Source organism: Colletotrichum truncatum (genome assembly GCF_014235925.2).
Source record: "Colletotrichum truncatum strain CMES1059 chromosome Unknown Contig_0004, whole genome shotgun sequence".
NCBI classification, from domain to species: Eukaryota; Fungi; Ascomycota; class Sordariomycetes; order Glomerellales; family Glomerellaceae; genus Colletotrichum; species Colletotrichum truncatum.
This window is the reverse complement of record NW_027222401.1, coordinates 350,430-368,161: the sequence shown is the minus strand read 5'-3', so window position 1 is coordinate 368,161 and position 17,732 is coordinate 350,430. Positions and strand designations below refer to the sequence as shown.

Here is a 17,732-nt window from a genome sequence, read left to right as displayed (position 1 = left end):
TTTAAGACGTAAGCTGCCGGCGTGCCGATTGAAGGCTTCTTTCGAATGCGACTAATGTTTGAAGGGGGATCTAACCGCAAATATGTGGTGTGCGGGGGCTGCCTCAGGTTTTGGGTCCAGGGCGAAAAGGGAAAAAATACGATGGGGCCAATGATCACGACATCGCCCTAGTTTCGTCCTTTTGTTTATTTATTTCATTTTAAGAAAAAACCAGCCAGCAGCTGCTTCTTATTCTTATTAGTGATACCCCAACTCTTGGCTTTGGCATACGTTAGATGCCCGATATCTGTCCAACAAGCTGGTGTCCTAATTGAGTAACATCTCTCAAACAGGCAATGTTGCGCGTCGGCAAACGCAATGCCACAGAGCAGCTTACAAGGCCTTTGGTTAGGGGAGGACTAACGACCTGCCTTTCTGAACCATTCAACCTGAATCAGACGACCCGGCGCGGTAATCGGTCATCCCTGGCTTACTTCCCCTGTTTCGTGCCGCACTTGTGCGATAACAAGTTTCCCTGGCAGCAAGATACAAATACTGGCGATGGTCTAGCAATTCAAGATTACGTATTAATTTAGAACAATTAACACCTCGAATCGTGGCCTAACATGATGGCGAGCGACACAGCTTGCCTAACAGGCGGCGACAATGAGTTCGGCCCCCGTATCAACTTCAATTGTCGCCCGTTCGACTTTACCCTCCTCTTCGAAGAGGCAGTCTTTCACATTCTTCCTGCAGCCGCGTTTCTGATGCTGATGCCTATACGACTGTCCTCCCTAAGGCGCACGCCGGTAAATTGACAACTTACAAACTCGCCGTGCTGAAACTGTTTAGAACTCTAGGTGTTGAAAATGATTAGAGTACACATCACTTATATTGTCTCAGGCCTTGCTAGCTGTGCTTGCTGTTCTGAATCTGGCTTTTTCTAATCGCCCAAACCAAGACACCCCTCATTCGCACGAGATTGTCTCTTGCAGCAGGCATTCTCAATTTCGTCACCGTCCTCGGGGCGTCGATTCACTCATGCTTATGCTTCTTAGCGAACCTGCCGGCGGTGTTTGCTCCATTTGCCACATTCGTTATCTATAGCATCATCGCTATCGTCACCAAAGATCGGGCTCTGACTCCCAGTACCGCTTTCACGGCTCTGTCGTTGATCAGCCTTTTTACCAGCTCTCTATTATACTTTTGCCAGCATGTGCCAAGTATCATACAAGGCATTGCTTGTTTTGCGAGAATCGAAACCTTCTGCCTCAAAACGCCGTCGAGTGCATTTCTCGAAAGCTGTAACGGTTCAAGCCCAGGCGGGATAGAGCTTGCCACGCAATTGCCTACTCCAGGCTTAAAAGATACCATCATCTAATTCCGGGATGCAAACATCTCCCGGGCACCTGGTACTGATATCATTCTGAAAAGTATTACTTTGAATATCAGCAAGGGGATTACTATGATCATTGGACCAGTGGGTAGTGAGAAATCATGTCTAGTCGAGAGCATACTTGGAGAGACAACGATATCAAATGGGCATCATGCTGCACCGTCACAAAGAGTTGCGTATTGCTCGCAAGACCCATGGCTGCTCAACAATACCGTATGGCATAACATTATCGGCGACATAGAATATGACCCAGAATGGTTTGAGCGCGTCATTTGGATGTGTTGTCTCACAGAGGGCATCGAAGCTATGCCAGGACAAGATGAATACACTGTTGTAAGTAAGAGTGTGCTCTTCGGATGTGAAATGACTGAAAGGAAAGTTTTCAAAAGGGACGGAATCTGTTTAACATCAAAATAGCTTTGGTTTGGACAAGAACTGGGAGTTGAACCTGGCCGATGCATGACTTCTGGCATCCCCAAAGCCTGCAAATTCGTTTAGAGGAAACAATGGAGAATGCAATTGACAAGCCCTTGATTAGAGCAATAGTCGCTACATAACTCTTGCTGGCTTCTAAAGAAAAAAGACATTTCTTCGTAATATCCCTCGAAAGTCAAATTTACTCTACATGGCACCTCAATATTTATCCTTTTCAGACTATCCACAGCCAAAATCCTCTAAAAGGTGCATGCTACTACCTTCAAAGAAATTTTGATTGAGTTTATAGCAACCAAAATGAGGTATACCGTAACGAAGCGGAGAAGATTGCCGGGTCAAAAGTTATGGTGATCAGCACGTCTTGGCATTGCTGAAGCTTGCTGTAGGTTTCACAGGGGGTGAAACGGAATTCCGTTCGTCAATAACAAATAACAGTAAATTGGTTCTAATCGATGGTTCATGATAGTTGAAAGTGGTGTTGTTGACTAGAAGGTGGGGATATTCCCCCTTGGCCTGTCACGTGAGTCTGGGAGGCTTGGGCCTCTCAGCCTGGCGGGTGTTACGGCCAGCTATCTGACAGTAGGGTTCTGCTAACAGAAGGTGCAGTAAGAGACTAACACTGGTTCGTAGAGGTCGTTCTGGTAGATCGTAAGGTTAGGGTAAGGTGATCAGTCTTACACTATAGTAACGAGGTTCTTAGTATTCACAATACTGAGAGGTAAGCTGAAAGTCATTCGAGGATGAATCACAAGTTGATTGCTGAAGAACTATCTAGAAGGCTTGAGCAGATGCTCAAGTCCTGGTCTATATACAAGTCCTGTTTCCTAATGTCTTGGAGAGTCTATAGAGTCGCTCGTCGACTCTATCGACTCTCTTCTGATTAGTCTTTTACAAGAGTCTATAGAGTCGCTTGTCGACTCTGTCGACTTTGTCCTGATTGGTCGATTGTTACGTGACTTGTAACATAGTTCTTCCTTGCCGAGAGGTTTACCCTGGTTCCCGTGATCCTACGTATATATATCCTGTCGTAGCCGCCCGACCTAGTAGGTCTGTTAAGTACATCTAACGGGTCGTAACATTAGGTCTCCCCTCGATGGTCTTATCCTTAAGGCTAACATAAGTAGGTTGTAGCTTCCTAGGTTAGGGAGTTGTTAATCATGCTTCCTTGTTTATTTATGATGCTGATATTATGTCAGGTCGCGTTTAAAAATCCAAATCAAAGAACCTTATAGCTTATAAAGAACTTAGCTAGCTTATCGATTTGTTTGGGTTTATCATGCCTATCCCTTGTTCTGGTTGCACGGCTGCTAGTGTCGACTGCGTCGTTTCCGAAGTTAATTCTTCTCGTTATTCGCATTACGTTGCCGATAAGCATTCTTGCGATATTCACGGTCCTTCCGCGGCTTCCCTCATTCGGGTTCGGCAATAGAAAATAAAAATTAATAATAAGCTTAAGAAAGCTGAAGAAGAGCAGTTAGCTCTTATAGCGAAGATTTATCATTTACGAAGGCGTCGTAAGGATATTAATCGTGAGGCGACTGATCTTATTCGATCTGGTTTATAGCGTATAGAGGAGGTTAAGAATAAGTATCGTTCCGAGGTTCTTAGTTTGCAAAGTGCTAGCTTAGAAACTATAGGTATACTTTATTCCCTAGGTACTATTAGCGTCGTAGATTAGTCTAGCGTCGGTTTAGACGACTAGGGTCTAGAGACGTCCTCTAGTATTAGTATTATTAGAGTTCTTCCTAAGCGTATTCTAGGTTCTTAGCTAGTTCTTACGAATCGTCTTCGTATCTATAGTTTTTCTACTTAATAAAGTATTCTGTTGTTTCGTTATTCCTCTAGTAGTCTAGAATGCGTTCTACTTCGTATTCGGTATTATCTATTTCTATAATAATATAGTCTTCGGTATATATACCGTCCGGTGCTAGTTCTAATAATAAGACGTAAAAGACTAGGTAATATTTTATTATTTCTAGTAGTTTTAACTCGTAGTTGACTTTGGAAATTTTCTTCGTAATTTCGAAAGGTCTTAGTTTTTTAAAGTCGAGTTTGTTACTAGGTTGTTTCGTTTTGATATTTCGCCGTATAAGATAGGCGCTACCTCCTTCTTTTAAAGGTAGGCTTCTTACCTTATGTCGGTCAGCGTATTTCTTTATTCTTTGCTATACGAATTCGAGTTCTTAGGGTAGTTTTTATTAGATTTCCTTAAGTTTCTTAATATCTGCTATTGCTTTTATCGTAGCAGAGCCGGTTCGGGGTTTTCTATAAGTAGTAAGGTTAAATCTATAGTTAAGGAAGAAAGGTAATTCTTACATGCTTTCTCTTATTAAACTATTATATACGAACTATATAGTTAGTAACAACTTAACTTAGTTATCCTAGTCGTAGTTTATATAACTCCTTAGGTATATTTCTAGGATCTAGTTAATTCTTTCCGTTTGTCTGTCAGACTATAGGTAGAAGGCAGTGCTAAGGCTATGCTTTGCTCTGAGCTGCGAGATCAAGGATCTCCAGAACTTAGACGTAAAGACTAATCCTCTGTCTAATACTATTTCCTAGGGCAGGCCGTGTTAGCTAATAATAATCCTAAGAAAGGTATATGCTAAGTCTTCTACTATGCTTAATTCTAAGTATAGTATAAAATACGCGTACTTCGTAAATCTATCTATAACTATTAATATACTATCGTACTATACTTTAGTAAGTAGTTCTCTCGATTTTAGTAGTTTAACGATAAAGTCTAGAGAGATTAAGTGCTAGGGTGCTAGTAGTGCTAGCAATGGTTATAGTTCTCTATATAGTTTATATCTACTAGGCTTACTTTTTGCGCAGACTTCGCAATCCTTGATTACGTTAGCAACGTCTTTTCTTATTACTTGCTTATCATAGTATTGTCTGATTCGTTTCTAGGTTTTCGTAACTCCTTAGTAACCGTAAGCAGGTACGCTGTATATCTCCCTGATCTAGTTATATATCATCCTCCCAGTCGTGCTAGTCTTAACACGGTTGCCGATTATTAAGAGTTTCGCAGCAGGTACGAGGTCGCTATTATCTTCTTTAAGGATAACCTAAGTTTCTTCTAGGACTTCGTCCTTATAATTAAGTCTTCGGCTAAGCGCGTCTGCTCTGCCGTTTTCTAATCCTTTCCTATAGATAATTCTAAAGTTAAATTCTAAGAGGAATTCTAACCATCTGATTTATCGTTTATTAAGCTCTTTCGAAGTAGTAAAGTATACTAGATTCTTATAATCCGTATATACTTTTACTTCGTACTTTGTTCCTAATAGTTAGGGTCTCTATTCTTTAAATGCGTCGATAATTACTATAAGTTCCTTATTATAGATCTAGTAATTTAGTTTAGGTCCTTAGAACTTCCTTGAAAAGAATCTATAAGGGTATAAGACTCCGTTCTCGTCCCTTTAGCCTAGCTGCGCTCCTTCAGCTTCGTTCGAAGCATCCGTTTCGAGCTTGAAAGGCTTCTTAGGGTTCGGAATCTAGATAACGGGTTCCGATATAACCTTGTCCTTGACTTCTTAGAACGCTTTCTATTATTTATCTATCTATTCCTAAGGTATATTTTTCTTAGTAAGTTTAGTAAGAGGCAATATCGTTTTAGAATAGTCTTTAAGGAATTTTCGGTAGAAGTTAATAAATCCTAAGAAAGATAGTATATCCTTCGGGTTCTCTAGTATAGGCTATTCTTACATAGCCTTGATTTTGTTAGGGGATATCTTGATTACGCCTAGCGTAATTATAAACCTTAAAAATTCTACTTCCTATTTATAAAATAGACTCTTCTTTAGTTTTATAAGTAGTTTCGCTTGTTCGAGTACTTTAAGAATCTCGTAGACATATTTCTTATATTCTTCTAACGTTTTAGAGAATATAAGGATATCGTCAAGGTATATAATAATAGACTTGTCTAGATATTCCTATAACGTACATGATAAGCGAGTGAGACAGACAAGCGAGTGAGACAGTAAACCAGACCTTCGCGACAATAATATCGAAATCTATAACAAGAAATCTTAGATTGATTAATACTACTCGGATTCCTGTTCTTCGGATGTTTCCTCAATAAATTGACATGTTCTCGCGTTGTGGCCTGTATTCCCGCATACGCCACACCGACGATGAGTCGTCTCAGACCTCACTTTGCGACCACTACTCCGTCGCGTTTCCTCTTGTAGTTGCGTGTCTGCCTCTCTTTGCGACTGTATATCCTCTCCAGTAGATATAGTAAGACTTCCTCCTTTCTGTAGACGTGTTTTCTTAGCCCTTCGACGCCGACTTAATATTGCATTCTCCTCTCGAAGGATTTGAACCTCTGACTCTAGTAATGCTACCCGATGCCCTAGTCCTTCTGTCCCTCTGGCTAGCTTACTCACAGCACTATAAATTGATGCTGGAGAGCTGCTTCGGTGGCGTGAGATTCGACTATTAATAAAAGTAGACTGTGATCTTGCTTCGCTTGGGTTGCTCGGCGTCCTAGAGATCCAAGGGTCTGGTGTCTGAGGGACCCCCTCCTCAGGCGTTGGCGTTCGGAACTTTACATCCAGCTTTGAGAGAACACTTTCTGCATTCAAAGGGACAAGTCCAGCTCCTCGGAAACCTCCCTGGATATTTTTCCTCGTAAAAGACTGCTTAAAAGCTTCGTGAAATGCTGCAAAGAAATCTTCCTTCGAGATATGGGTTGTGCCTCGCCGCATCTTATTCTCAATTTGCCGACCGTAGGCATTCTTTAACGGCTGAAAACAACCAACATCTAAGGGTTGAAGTAGATGAGACGAGTAAGCCGGCATGCACAGTGTAATAATGTTGTTTTCTTGACAAAAGAGCTCGAAGGCTGCGGAGTGGTGACTTTCATGACCATCAACAACGAGGAGGCGATATTTCCCAGACGTACGTGGTTTTGTATAAATGTCGAAGTGTCTGATCCAGTCAATACCTCTCTCGTTTGTTGTCCATCCATTTTCAGACGTTGCAATAGCCTAATCGCCTGGAAGAGAGGTTTCTGTATACCAGCTTGAGAGGTGATACTGGCCTGCAACGATGATGTATGGCGGGATGCTCTCCCCTTGGGAATTAATAGCCTGGATAACTGTAACCCATTCCCTATTGCCAGGCTGTGTCATCTTCGTATTTGAACGCCTTTCAGCACTTGTAACAACCATTCCAGAAGCAATAACGCCCATCATAAAGCCGGTCTCATCAAAGTTGTAGATATCAGCATCAGCAATACCATACTTCGCAATTGTATTCTTCACAAGCGAAAACCAGCCATGAATCACCTCTGGATCTTCGCATTGAGCTCTCTTATAGTCATACTTGCGAAAGAAACGCGTCCTAAGCTGTGGTTGTCGCTTGACGAAATTAGAAGCCCAGCGCTTCCCAACTGGAGGCGCGTCGCGCTCTGCGAGAAGTCGATTGGCCATTTCTTCCACACCACTCAGCCGGGGAGGAAATGATCGCGCATCTAGGTCGAGAATATACTCAACTATTGTCTTCTCTTCTAAATCTGATAAATTCCGTGAATTAGGCATGCTGTCGCGTCGTGAGACTATTCCCTTTAGTCGCCGGCTTAATGTTGCGTGATTGACTGTATAGAGTACACCTGCGGCCCGAGCACTAAGTTTTGGGTCATTTCTCATTGCTTGAAGGGCAATTTGTAACCTTCTTTCAATACTAGCTGATTCCATGATTTATTGTAGAGGAAAAGGTGCCGGTCGCGTCAAGGTGCGACGGTCGCGGTTTACTGTCTCACTCGCTTGTCTGTCTCACTCGCTTATCATGTACGTTAGTACTTAGTTAATTATAGTTTAGAATATAGCCGGTATATTAGTAAGTCTAAATAGCATAACTAACGTTTCAAACTATCTTCTTCTCGTTCGGAAGGCTGTTTTCTACTTATCTCCTTCTACAATTCGGATAAGGTTGTAGGCTCCTTTAAGGTCTAAGGCTGTAAACTATTAAGCCTCGTAGAGTAGGTCTCTTAGTTCCGATATAAAGGGTAGTAGGTAATAGTCTTTAATCGTAATATTGTTAAGTCGTTAATAATCGATATAAAGTCGTTTCTTCCCGTTCTTCTTTAGTACGAATAGTACGGGGTATCTTATAGGTGATTTCGAAGGTTTGATAAATCCTTTCGCAAGATTTTCGTCAAGCTATTCGTCTAAGGCTTTTATTTCTTCTTAGTTAAGTAGGTATATTTTATTAAAGGTAGGTTCGTGTTACGACCCGTTAAGTATGCCTAACAGAGAAACTAGCCCCACTCGAGGACAGCGGCTAGAGACAAGATATATGCAGGCGACGGAAGGGACAAGGGTCGCCCCGCCGGAAAAGGAAGAACTATGTTCAAGTCACGTGATGATAAGAAAGGAATAAGAGATACGACTCTTGGCATGTCGGCTGCCGACAATTGAGATATCGGCAAGCGACGACGCGGACGTCGGCCTTGGGAAACGGGACTTGTATATAGACCAGGACTTGAGCACCTGCTCAAGCCCTCTAGATAGTTCTTCAGCAATCAACTTGTAATTCATCCTCGATGACTTTCAGCTTAGCTCACAGTTTGTGATATTACTATACCTCGTTACCTAGTGTAAGACTGATCACCTTACCCTAACCCTCGATCTACCAGTACGACATACCTGTATACGACGCAAGACCTATTGTTAGTATCGTAGCCTCAACTTCTGTTAGCAGAAACCCTACTGTCACTAGCTGGCCGTAACAGTTCGTATCCTTCCTTAATTTCGATCTTGTAATCCTACTTACTATATTTCGGCAATCCGGTCTCGAGTTTTAATACAAAGAGTTTGCTATAGACCTTGTATTTAATAGGTATCTTTAATATTAGATCTTCCGTAACTTTGTTAATCGTCGTGGCTGCTAGCGTCCTAGTGCTAATATCTCTTATCCTTAGCATTAGGCGTAGTCTCGCTCTGGTTACTATTAGTAATCCGCGTAAGGCCTTCGTCGAGTGCTTCTTAGAGGCTAGATTAAATTTTATTCGGCTAGTAACCTAATCGATTTATAAGTTATGTCTTCGTAGCTATAGAATTCCTAAGATAACGTCGTAGTTACCTATCTCCGTAATATCGAGGCTAATAAGCTCCTAATAGCTATAGTAAAGCAAAGGGAGTTACGCTATCTCCTAATCAATACTGCCTCTACTATACTCGACTTCTTTCCCTTCGATATTCCTTAGTCGGTAAGGGTTTTGCTTCTAATTTTATAGTATTTCTTGCTATTATACTATTCGGGGTGTGATAAAGTTTCCTTAGGCTCTTGAGTCTATTAAGACCTGTATAGTATATCCGCCTAGGTTTACTATAATCTTTATTTATACGTCGTCGTCGAATATAGTATATAGGGACTTGCTAGGGGAGCTTGCTATATATCCTAGATAAGGCGGCTCTCCTAGTTTTTTAAGTAGAAGGCCTTCTTGCCCTTCTTTTGGTCTCTGCTAAGGTTACTTTCTCTAATTCCTAGACGAGGTAGGCTAGGCGTCTCGCCGTCCTGTCCTTGCTTGTCTAGTTCTTATTATCGGAATCTCTAACTTTCGCTTTTTAGAATATAGTAGAGTTTGCATAAGTCTTCCCTACAATTCTACTAGACTCCCGTAAAGTAGTTTACATACTTCTAAAGGTATTTAACGCTAGGTCGTAGGAATACTATTCTATCGTTATTAGTTTTCTATTCTCTAGGTTCTCCCCGTACTTCCTAATATAAAAGTTCTTATTCCTTATAGGCTTTGTAGATTCGTAGTTCTCTTTTTCTTTTAGGGTATAATCTGTTTTCTACTTTCTTTAAGAGATAATAAGCATAGTAATCGAAGATATAGTAGATCTATGCTATCTCCTTATATTCTCTATACTATATCGTAATCCTAGGATCGTCTTCTAAGAATATTTCTTTATCCCGGGTTTATATAATTATTATAAGGATTTTGTTATAATATTCTTCTATATAAAAGGCGATCTATTAGCAGTCGTCTTAGGGGTTAATATATTTATATTCTAGTATTTCCTTAATTTTTTCTATTCTGTCGAGATAGTATTCTTCTTCTACGTCTTCTAGGTCGGTATCGTCTATCGACGTTCCTTATAGACGTACTTCCGCCGAGGGTAGTCCGTCTACGACGTCTTCAGCCTATTCCGAAATAGGTTAAGGAGTAGCGCGGGTTCTTTATAGCAATTCAAAGGTCGAGTCGCTAGCTACCGTAGTATATAGTAAGCTTTATCGTTAGCTTAGGTTATCCTTTGCTTAGTATACTTAGGTCTAGATGCTAGCGTCCCTAAATTATTATTATCTTATCATTTTATCTAATTGCTTAGTAGCTTTGCAAGCGTATTTACTAGCTACCGCGAGGGTTTGTTCCGTCTTTCTATCGTTTTAAGGTCGGTAGATAAATTAGGTTGCTTTATACTTAAGTTAATACTATCCTCGGGTGTTTTCGCGTAGTACGATATAGCGGTCTCGGGTTTTCTATATATATTAGAAGGTGGCTCTAACTTCGTTGTTGTTTCGAATTTATATCGTATAGTTGATAGCGTCTTGTATCCGTTTGATAGCTGTCTTGTTTTCTTCTTCGAGTTTCCTAGCTTCTTCTTCTAAGAAACTTTCCGGGGTGTTTACTTTATTCGTCTATCAATAGTTAGCAAGGCGTAGGATATCCTATAAGAGTCCCGGTTAGTATATAATGCTACTATCTTAGAAGGCGTTATTAAGTTCTACAGCCTTCTTTGCTTATTCCTAGTCGTCAAGTAGCTCCTGTCGCTACTTAGTATAATCTAGTCTACCGGTATATCGGTCTATCATAGCAATAGCCTTAGGTATGTTAGTAGTATCGTATCCTAATCGTCCTGTAAGGTTTTAGGGGTACTATCTACTATTCTCCTTTATATGCCTATATATAGTATAATTATTATCATAGCAGGCTGTCTATCCCTTTTCTTCGTAGCTAGGGATTTTAGTTATAGCGTTAGCTTGCTTAGGGGGTACCGTAAGTTTCTTAGGCTATATATAGTGTCTAGCTATATATCCTAGCTTGTCGTAGTTATAGTATTTAAATTCTCTACGTCTAGGTTTGTCTTTTTGCGCAACGCTTAGGTCTATAGGTCTACTATATTGTCTATATACGGTGCTCTGCTAATTGTTATTCTTATTATTCTAGTTTTTGTTATTTGTTACGACCCGTAAACAAGGATAACAGCCGAACGACCCACTTGGGCGTCGGGCGGCTAGGACAGGACATTTGTACTACATTGATTGATTGATTTATTCCTACTCGGTTATGAAGCCGCTCTTATGCCAGCAGCTATGCCCGGAAAGCGGGGTTTGGCAGGTAGCCGAAGCGTCGACAATGAACAGCGACGCCCCACTTCGCCCTGATGTTGCATCAGGGCCAGCTATCCCCAAGCTCCCCACTATGTTCTCTATTCTGTGTGTTTGTGCCCTCTGTTGAAGAAGTGTGTTGCTCTCCTGTCTGCTTTCTCGCTTTTGTGTTGCTCTCTAGAATGCTTGTTTTGCGTCCTCCTGCTTCGGTTCAGTTGGTGCTGGTAGCACCGTATCTGGTTCTTTGTACCTACCATTTGTACTACATGATTGATTGATTGATTCCTACACGGTTATGAAGCCGCTCTTATGCTAGCAGCTATGCCCGGAAAGCGGGGTTTGGCAGACAGCCGAAGCATCGACGATAAACCGCGACGCCCCACTTCGCCCTGTTGTTGGATCAGGACCAGCTGTCCCCAAGCTCCCACTATGCTATCTATTCTTGTGTGTTTATGCCCTCTGTTGAAGATTGTTGTCCTCCTGCCTGCTCTCTCGCTTGGTGTTGCCTTCTAGAATCCTTCTTTCGCGTCCTCCTACTTCGGTTCTGTTGGTGCTAGGCACCATGTCTGGTTCTGTATACCTATAGTCTCCCCCCAGCCCTCAGCTTCGTCTCTTTATCTTGTCCGCATCCTCTCAGACTCGCATGTGCTATATCTCAGTTGAATCTGTAAATCTTTTTGTTGCCTCATGCTGGGTTCCTATGTGGCTCTATGTTTCCATCTTTCGACCACCACCTCCATCCACCGCCTGGAGTCGGACTCAATCCGCAAAACACAATGCTCCAACCGCTTCGATTCGTCCGATTACTAAGTATGAGAGCTCGTACACAGATTCCGCAGACATTGTCATACGTTGAAGGGGCGACAATCCTTCTTCGCGGAGGGGGCGACAGGGGACCAATCTGTCTGCAAACTGTAGTATTTTGTGGCATCGATCGTAGCATGCCTGGTGTCTGGTGCTTTCTCTATGCAGGAGGTGATACCGTTCTGTCGGGCTTGTCGTCGTTGTTGTCGCGGGACGTTGCAAACTTTGTCGGGGGTGATAGGCGACCCATAACCTATCGGTGGCTGTGGTGTTGATGTTTGTTTGGGCTTGGTCGTTGTGCTCACGTGATAGCCCGTGACTCAACCGCGGTGGTGTCGATGGTGTTGTCTATTGACGTGTCATACTTTGTGGCTTGCTCTCGAATTTTTCGTGGTCAGAGCCCGCCCGCGGCCACGAGCAGGCTCTTTGGGAGCAGAATCAATGCCGAGGATGACATTATGCCCAAAGTGACCTCTGAGAGCGCGAGCGGGCGTGGTTTGATCAATTTGATGCTGTTTTCAAAAATTTCGTTCTCGCTGTTGTTGATGTTTTTCCCCATTTGTACTACAGGATCACGGGAACAGCGGGAACTCACTCGGCACGGAAGAACTATGGTACAAGTCACGTGACGATAAGATAAGGAAACGATCAGTGGAGCACAGGACGGGACGCTCAGTGATCAGTTGGCATTGCCAACTGATCGCGATCACCTCATGCACCTAGGTGATCACCCCCAGGTAGACAAAGAACACTGTTCAGGACTTGTATATAGTATGACCTGAGCCTGGCTCAAGGTCAGACTTCCATAGCTCTTCAGCAATCAACTTTGTGATTACCCTAACCGGTACTTTCAGCTATACCTAAGTGACGACTACTCTACGACTCTTGTTGAGGCCTTGACTGATCACCAAGACCTTTGAAGATCTACGATCTATTCGACCAGGACCACGGAACGACTGTTACTACTCTCAATCCCTGGCTTACTGTTAACACAAACCCACTGTCAGTTAGCTGGCCGTAACAAGAATTAGGCTAGTTATATAGTAGTATAACGTCGCCTATAATAGCTAATATAGGAAGCTATAAGCTAGGTTTAGTATACGTAAGTATATACGTTAACTAGCTTATAAAGCAGCTTATAAATCAGACTAGAATCTTTTTTAACTAAATAGACTTTTAGATAAGGTTAAAGAGAGTATTCCATAGGGATCTGAATGTCATATGTTTAAACTAGCAAGCAGCCATTCTTAGCTAGTTACTTTTGTAAGTCCTACTAAGTCTTAGATAAGACTAAATAGGATAAATAAGTAAAATAGAAGTATAATATACTTATACTTCTAACAGAAGGGTTCGAACTAAGCGAGGGCCTTCCCTCTTAAGAAGGTAGCGGTATAGACGATACGTTCGGTATCGTTCTAGAACGTATTAATATAGAAGGCTTAGTAGGTCCGTATCTATACTAAGTATCTTTTAAGCTGTCTAGAGGTTCTATCGAAGGTAGTAGGGGTATTAAGCTTAAAGCGTTCTCTTCCTTCGATAAGAGCTGATATAACGTTCGTAGCAGCTCGAAGGGTTATGACTTCCTTCTCTAGTTCTTTAGTACGGCAGGCTTATTCTTATAGCTCCTTAAGGGCTTTAACGTTCTAGTTAAACAGGTTTTTCATTTCCCTAAGCTCGTTATTATTCCGCTTAAGTTGCTACTTAAGTTCTTTATTATCGTTATCGCTATCGGATTCCTCCTTTATTTCCTAGTCTTAAATCTCTTAGGCTAGATTCTAGGGAATACGTCTCTCGGACGTAGACGAGGTTCTAGGAGTAGGGTTTTCGGTAGTTCCGTACGAAGACATCTTGTCTTATACTGTTCGTTAGTCTCAAAAGGCAACTTACTAAACAAGAGCAATTAAAGTATTACGGCTAGCTATCTAACAGTAGGGTTCTGCTAACAGAAGGTATAGTAAGAGACTAATACTAGTTCGTAGAGGTCGTTCTAGTAGATCGTAGGGTTAGGGTAAGGTAATTAGTCTTATACTATAGTAACAAGGTTCTTAGTATTTATAATACTAAGAGGTAAACTGAAAGTTATTCGAGGATAAATTATAAGTTGATTGCTAAAGAACTATCTAGAAGGCTTAAGCAGATGCTTAAGTCCTAGTCTATATATAAGTCCCGTTTCCTAATGTCTTAGAGAGTCTATAGAGTCGCTCGTCGACTCTATCGACTCTCTTCTGATTAGTCCTTTACAGGAGTCTACAGAGTCGCTCGTCGACTCTGTCGACTCTGTCCTGATTAGTCGATTGTCACGTGACTTGTAACATAGTTCTTCCTTGCCGAGAGGTTTACCCTGGTTCCCGTGATCCTACGTACATATATCGAAACATCAACAACAGCGAGAACGAAATTTTTGAAAATCGGAGCAAAAACGGCCCCAAATACGCGTGCTCGCGGCCACAGAGCCCCCTTCGATGCAATGCCATCCTCGGCCTTGATTCTACGTCCCAAAGGGGCCTAAGATGGCCGCAGAGCACGCCCCGACTACAATGAAAAACTTGAGAGCAAGCCGCAAAATACGACATATCAATAGACAACACTGTTACTACCACCACAGGCGAGCCACAAGCCGCTACACGAAGCACTAAGACTGCGCCTAAACAATCAACTTCAACACAACAGCCGCCGACAGGTTTTGGGTTACCTGTCACCCCCGACAAAGTTTGCAACGTCCCACAACGACGAAGATGAGTCCGACAGAACAGTATCACCTTCCGCACGGAGAAAGCACCAGGCATTAGGCATGCTACGATCGATGCCACACAATACTACAGACCATAGACAGACTGGTCCCCTGTCGCCCTTTTTGCGAAGAAGGATTGGTGTCCCTTCAACGCGCGACAATGTCTGCGGAATCTGTGCGGGAGCTCTCATACCCAGTAATCGAACATGTCGGAGTCAGTGGAGCATTGTGCTTCGTGGAAGACCCTTGGGCCAATGTGGTGGAGGGCAATAGTGGTCAACAGGCAAGAAACAAGAGGCCACATAGGAACCCGGCAGGAGGCAACAAAGAATTTACAGATGCAACTGAGAAAACGGCACATACAAGTCCGGGAGGATACGGACAAAACAAAGAGACAAAGCTGAGCGCTGGGGGGAGACTGTAGGTACAAAGAACCAGATACGGTGCTACCAGCACCAACTGAACCGAAGCAGGAGGACGCAAAACAAGCATTCTAGAGAGCAACACAAAAGCGAGAAAGCAGACAGGAGAGCAACACACTTCTTCAACAGAGGGCACAAACACACAGAATAGAGAACATAGTGGGGAGCTTGGGGATAGCTGGCCCTGATGCAACATCAGGGCGAAGTGGGGCGTCGCTGTTCATTGTCGACGCTTCGGCTACCTGCCAAACCCCGCTTTCCGGGCATAGCTGCTGGCATAAGAGCGGCTTCATAACCGAGTAGGAATAAATCAATCAATCAATCAATCTACGTACATATATCCTGTCGTAGCCGCCCGACCCAGTGGGTCTGTTAAGTGCATCTGACGGGTCGTAACAGCGGGCGTGTGGCTGGAAGTGCCACACGACTCCGTATTCCAACTATCGCAACACTTGCTTTGCAGAAAGCGCCGCAGCTTTGGTTATCTTCAACCTGGGAAAAGCTTTGACATGATGATCCGAGCTGACAAGAACACCTCTGCAACATTATTTCATTAGATTGATTAAGAATAAAAAGATGGGTTAAATGTGTAGCAATCAATATTTATAAGACACTAATCTTACGAGCAGCCTCGAGCCAAGTATGGAGGGAGCCTGAGGGAGCAGCTGTGTAGGTTGGTTGGAATCGACTTACATGCAATGCATATGCATTTCCCGCAAAAATCGAAAAGGCGATAGCAATGATTGAGAATTTCATCTTGTCTTGTTCTTAGAATCGCAATGATAAAATTGGGAAGTTTTATGTGAGACTGTTGGCTGGTTAGGTAAACAAATCAAAACGAGTTGGATTTAGTAGATTGGAAAACTTCCTCTGGTTAAGTCAGAACATTTAAATATTCCTCCCAGTTTGTCAATGAGCCTACTGCTAACCCTGGACCCATTAGGTTTCACTAATTGATATTAGGTTATTAACCCACCGAACCGGGTACATTAGGAACTTTAATTAGTTTGGGAGGTTTTGTCATTGTTTTGATGGAAATCTCAAGGTGCCGAAAGCTACGATTAAAACAACAAGTAACCTCGAAGGCCCCTAGAACTGACCTGGGTCTTCTTCTCAGGTTACTGGATAACCCGAATGTTCTCGCTGGAGGTGATGGCTTAAACGGAGACTTTTTGAACTGGATTGGCCGCATTTCTCGAGTCGTACAATGCATTGAGGCTTCATTGTTTCAGCGTAGCTCGCTTAGAGCAATTTTGGCAAGTTTTTTGCCTTGGTGCACCCATTTCGAAACTAGTTTTACAAGAGATATGCTACAAGTACATAATTCAAAATCTCCCTACAAAATAGCAGCGGCAGCGGTGGTGATGAAGTATTCACCGAGTGGGGTGTGAATCACCGAGCACACCGAACACACGGACAACTGACCGGAGCATTCACCTTGCAGACCAACTTACCCAAACCGGTCGCAACCACTCCGACCGGCTTGTATCGATACGTCGCATGCGTGATGGCCCCGGGCGTCCGGACCTAATCTTCCGCGCCTCGGCCGCGAGGTCATGTGAACTCGCTCTAGCGCCTATATTCTTACGCATCCTTCGCTCCGCTTGCTTACTTAGAGAATTCAAGCCGTTTTGTTCCTAGTTGATGCCGCCCGTGGCTGACGTTGGTCACCACATCGCCAAAATTGACTTTGACGTACGTATATGGAATGAAACACTTTAAGCTCATCTACGCACCAACAAGACAACAATTCGAAATGATAACAAATACTCTCTTTTTAATACGAACTACCATAAAGTAAGTCGTATTAAAGCTATGGAAGCCTGCCGTCAAACATAGGTCGATGCCTTCTTCGCATGTTCCTAATGTCGCTCCATACAAGCCTTTCGCCATCACCATATGGCTGCTTCCTCGCATCACCCTCATAACACCGACAGTAAACCATATGCAGCGGTGTCCATAACATTCCGGGCCTGCGAATGACATCAATGCTATCAAAGGTCTTTTGCCTCTCGTCGGGCGTACCCTGTGTGTCGTGCGAAGTATTAGGGTGTGCGGGTTTGGGTTTCGGTTGGGGTTTGGAGAGGAACGCACGGCGGTGACCCCATAAGATGGTGATATTAAGACCCAGGTGCGACAGTTCGTTGAAGAACTCAAGGATCAAGCAGTACTTGAGCACGTACACGCCAATGAGTTCACGGCGAATGGAAGCTCCGGGACTGAAGACGGTGTCGTTGGCAGAAATATGTCCCACAGCACCCCAAAGTCAGATACTGTGCGGTTACCTTCCATTCCAACATCACCGAGGAGCACGATTCGATCTATGGCCCCGTACGGGCGTTCAACGTGACGAGGCGGTTAAAAAGATTCAGGCGATAGAGTCCGATATTGAAACTGATGCTGCACGTGGGAAGAATGACGGCGAGTACGGTGACAGCAACCGGAACGACAATGACAACGACTGCATGAAGCTGCAACTAACTTCTTTGGCTGATGCGGCGAGTACCCTAACCCTTTGGATGGTAGACCGTAGAGGGGATGTCAGGAGGAAGAGACAAAAGGAGCAGTTCCGAGAGGAAGAAGTCGAACCGTCGTAATCGGCGTGTGTAGAGCGGGATGAGAC

At 43.2% G+C, this 17,732-nt stretch overlaps 3 protein-coding genes across 3 annotated transcripts; 2 read left to right on the top strand and 1 right to left on the bottom strand.

Annotated features, from left to right (window-relative positions):
• Positions 1-5,856: 5,856 nt before the first annotated feature.
• Positions 5,857-7,356, bottom strand: CTRU02_206881 (transposase; the record flags this gene model as incomplete). The annotated part of the gene is made up of 3 exons (XM_070204793.1): positions 5,857-6,773; positions 6,813-6,914; positions 6,963-7,356. The coding sequence occupies 3 exons, from the start codon at positions 7,354-7,356 to the stop codon at positions 5,857-5,859; spliced, it is 1,413 nt and encodes a 470-aa protein (XP_070061326.1).
• A 4,506-nt stretch (positions 7,357-11,862) lies between these two features.
• CTRU02_206880 (uncharacterized protein) lies at positions 11,863-12,231 on the top strand (the record flags this gene model as incomplete). Its single annotated transcript, XM_070204792.1, has 1 exon — positions 11,863-12,231. One exon carries the CDS (start codon positions 11,863-11,865, stop codon positions 12,229-12,231), a length of 369 nt encoding a protein of 122 aa, XP_070061325.1.
• A 5,067-nt stretch (positions 12,232-17,298) lies between these two features.
• On the top strand, positions 17,299-17,706 carry CTRU02_206879 (uncharacterized protein; the record flags this gene model as incomplete). Its single annotated transcript, XM_036733092.1, has 1 exon — positions 17,299-17,706. One exon carries the CDS (start codon positions 17,299-17,301, stop codon positions 17,704-17,706), a length of 408 nt encoding a protein of 135 aa, XP_036575223.1.
• Positions 17,707-17,732: the final 26 nt, after the last annotated feature.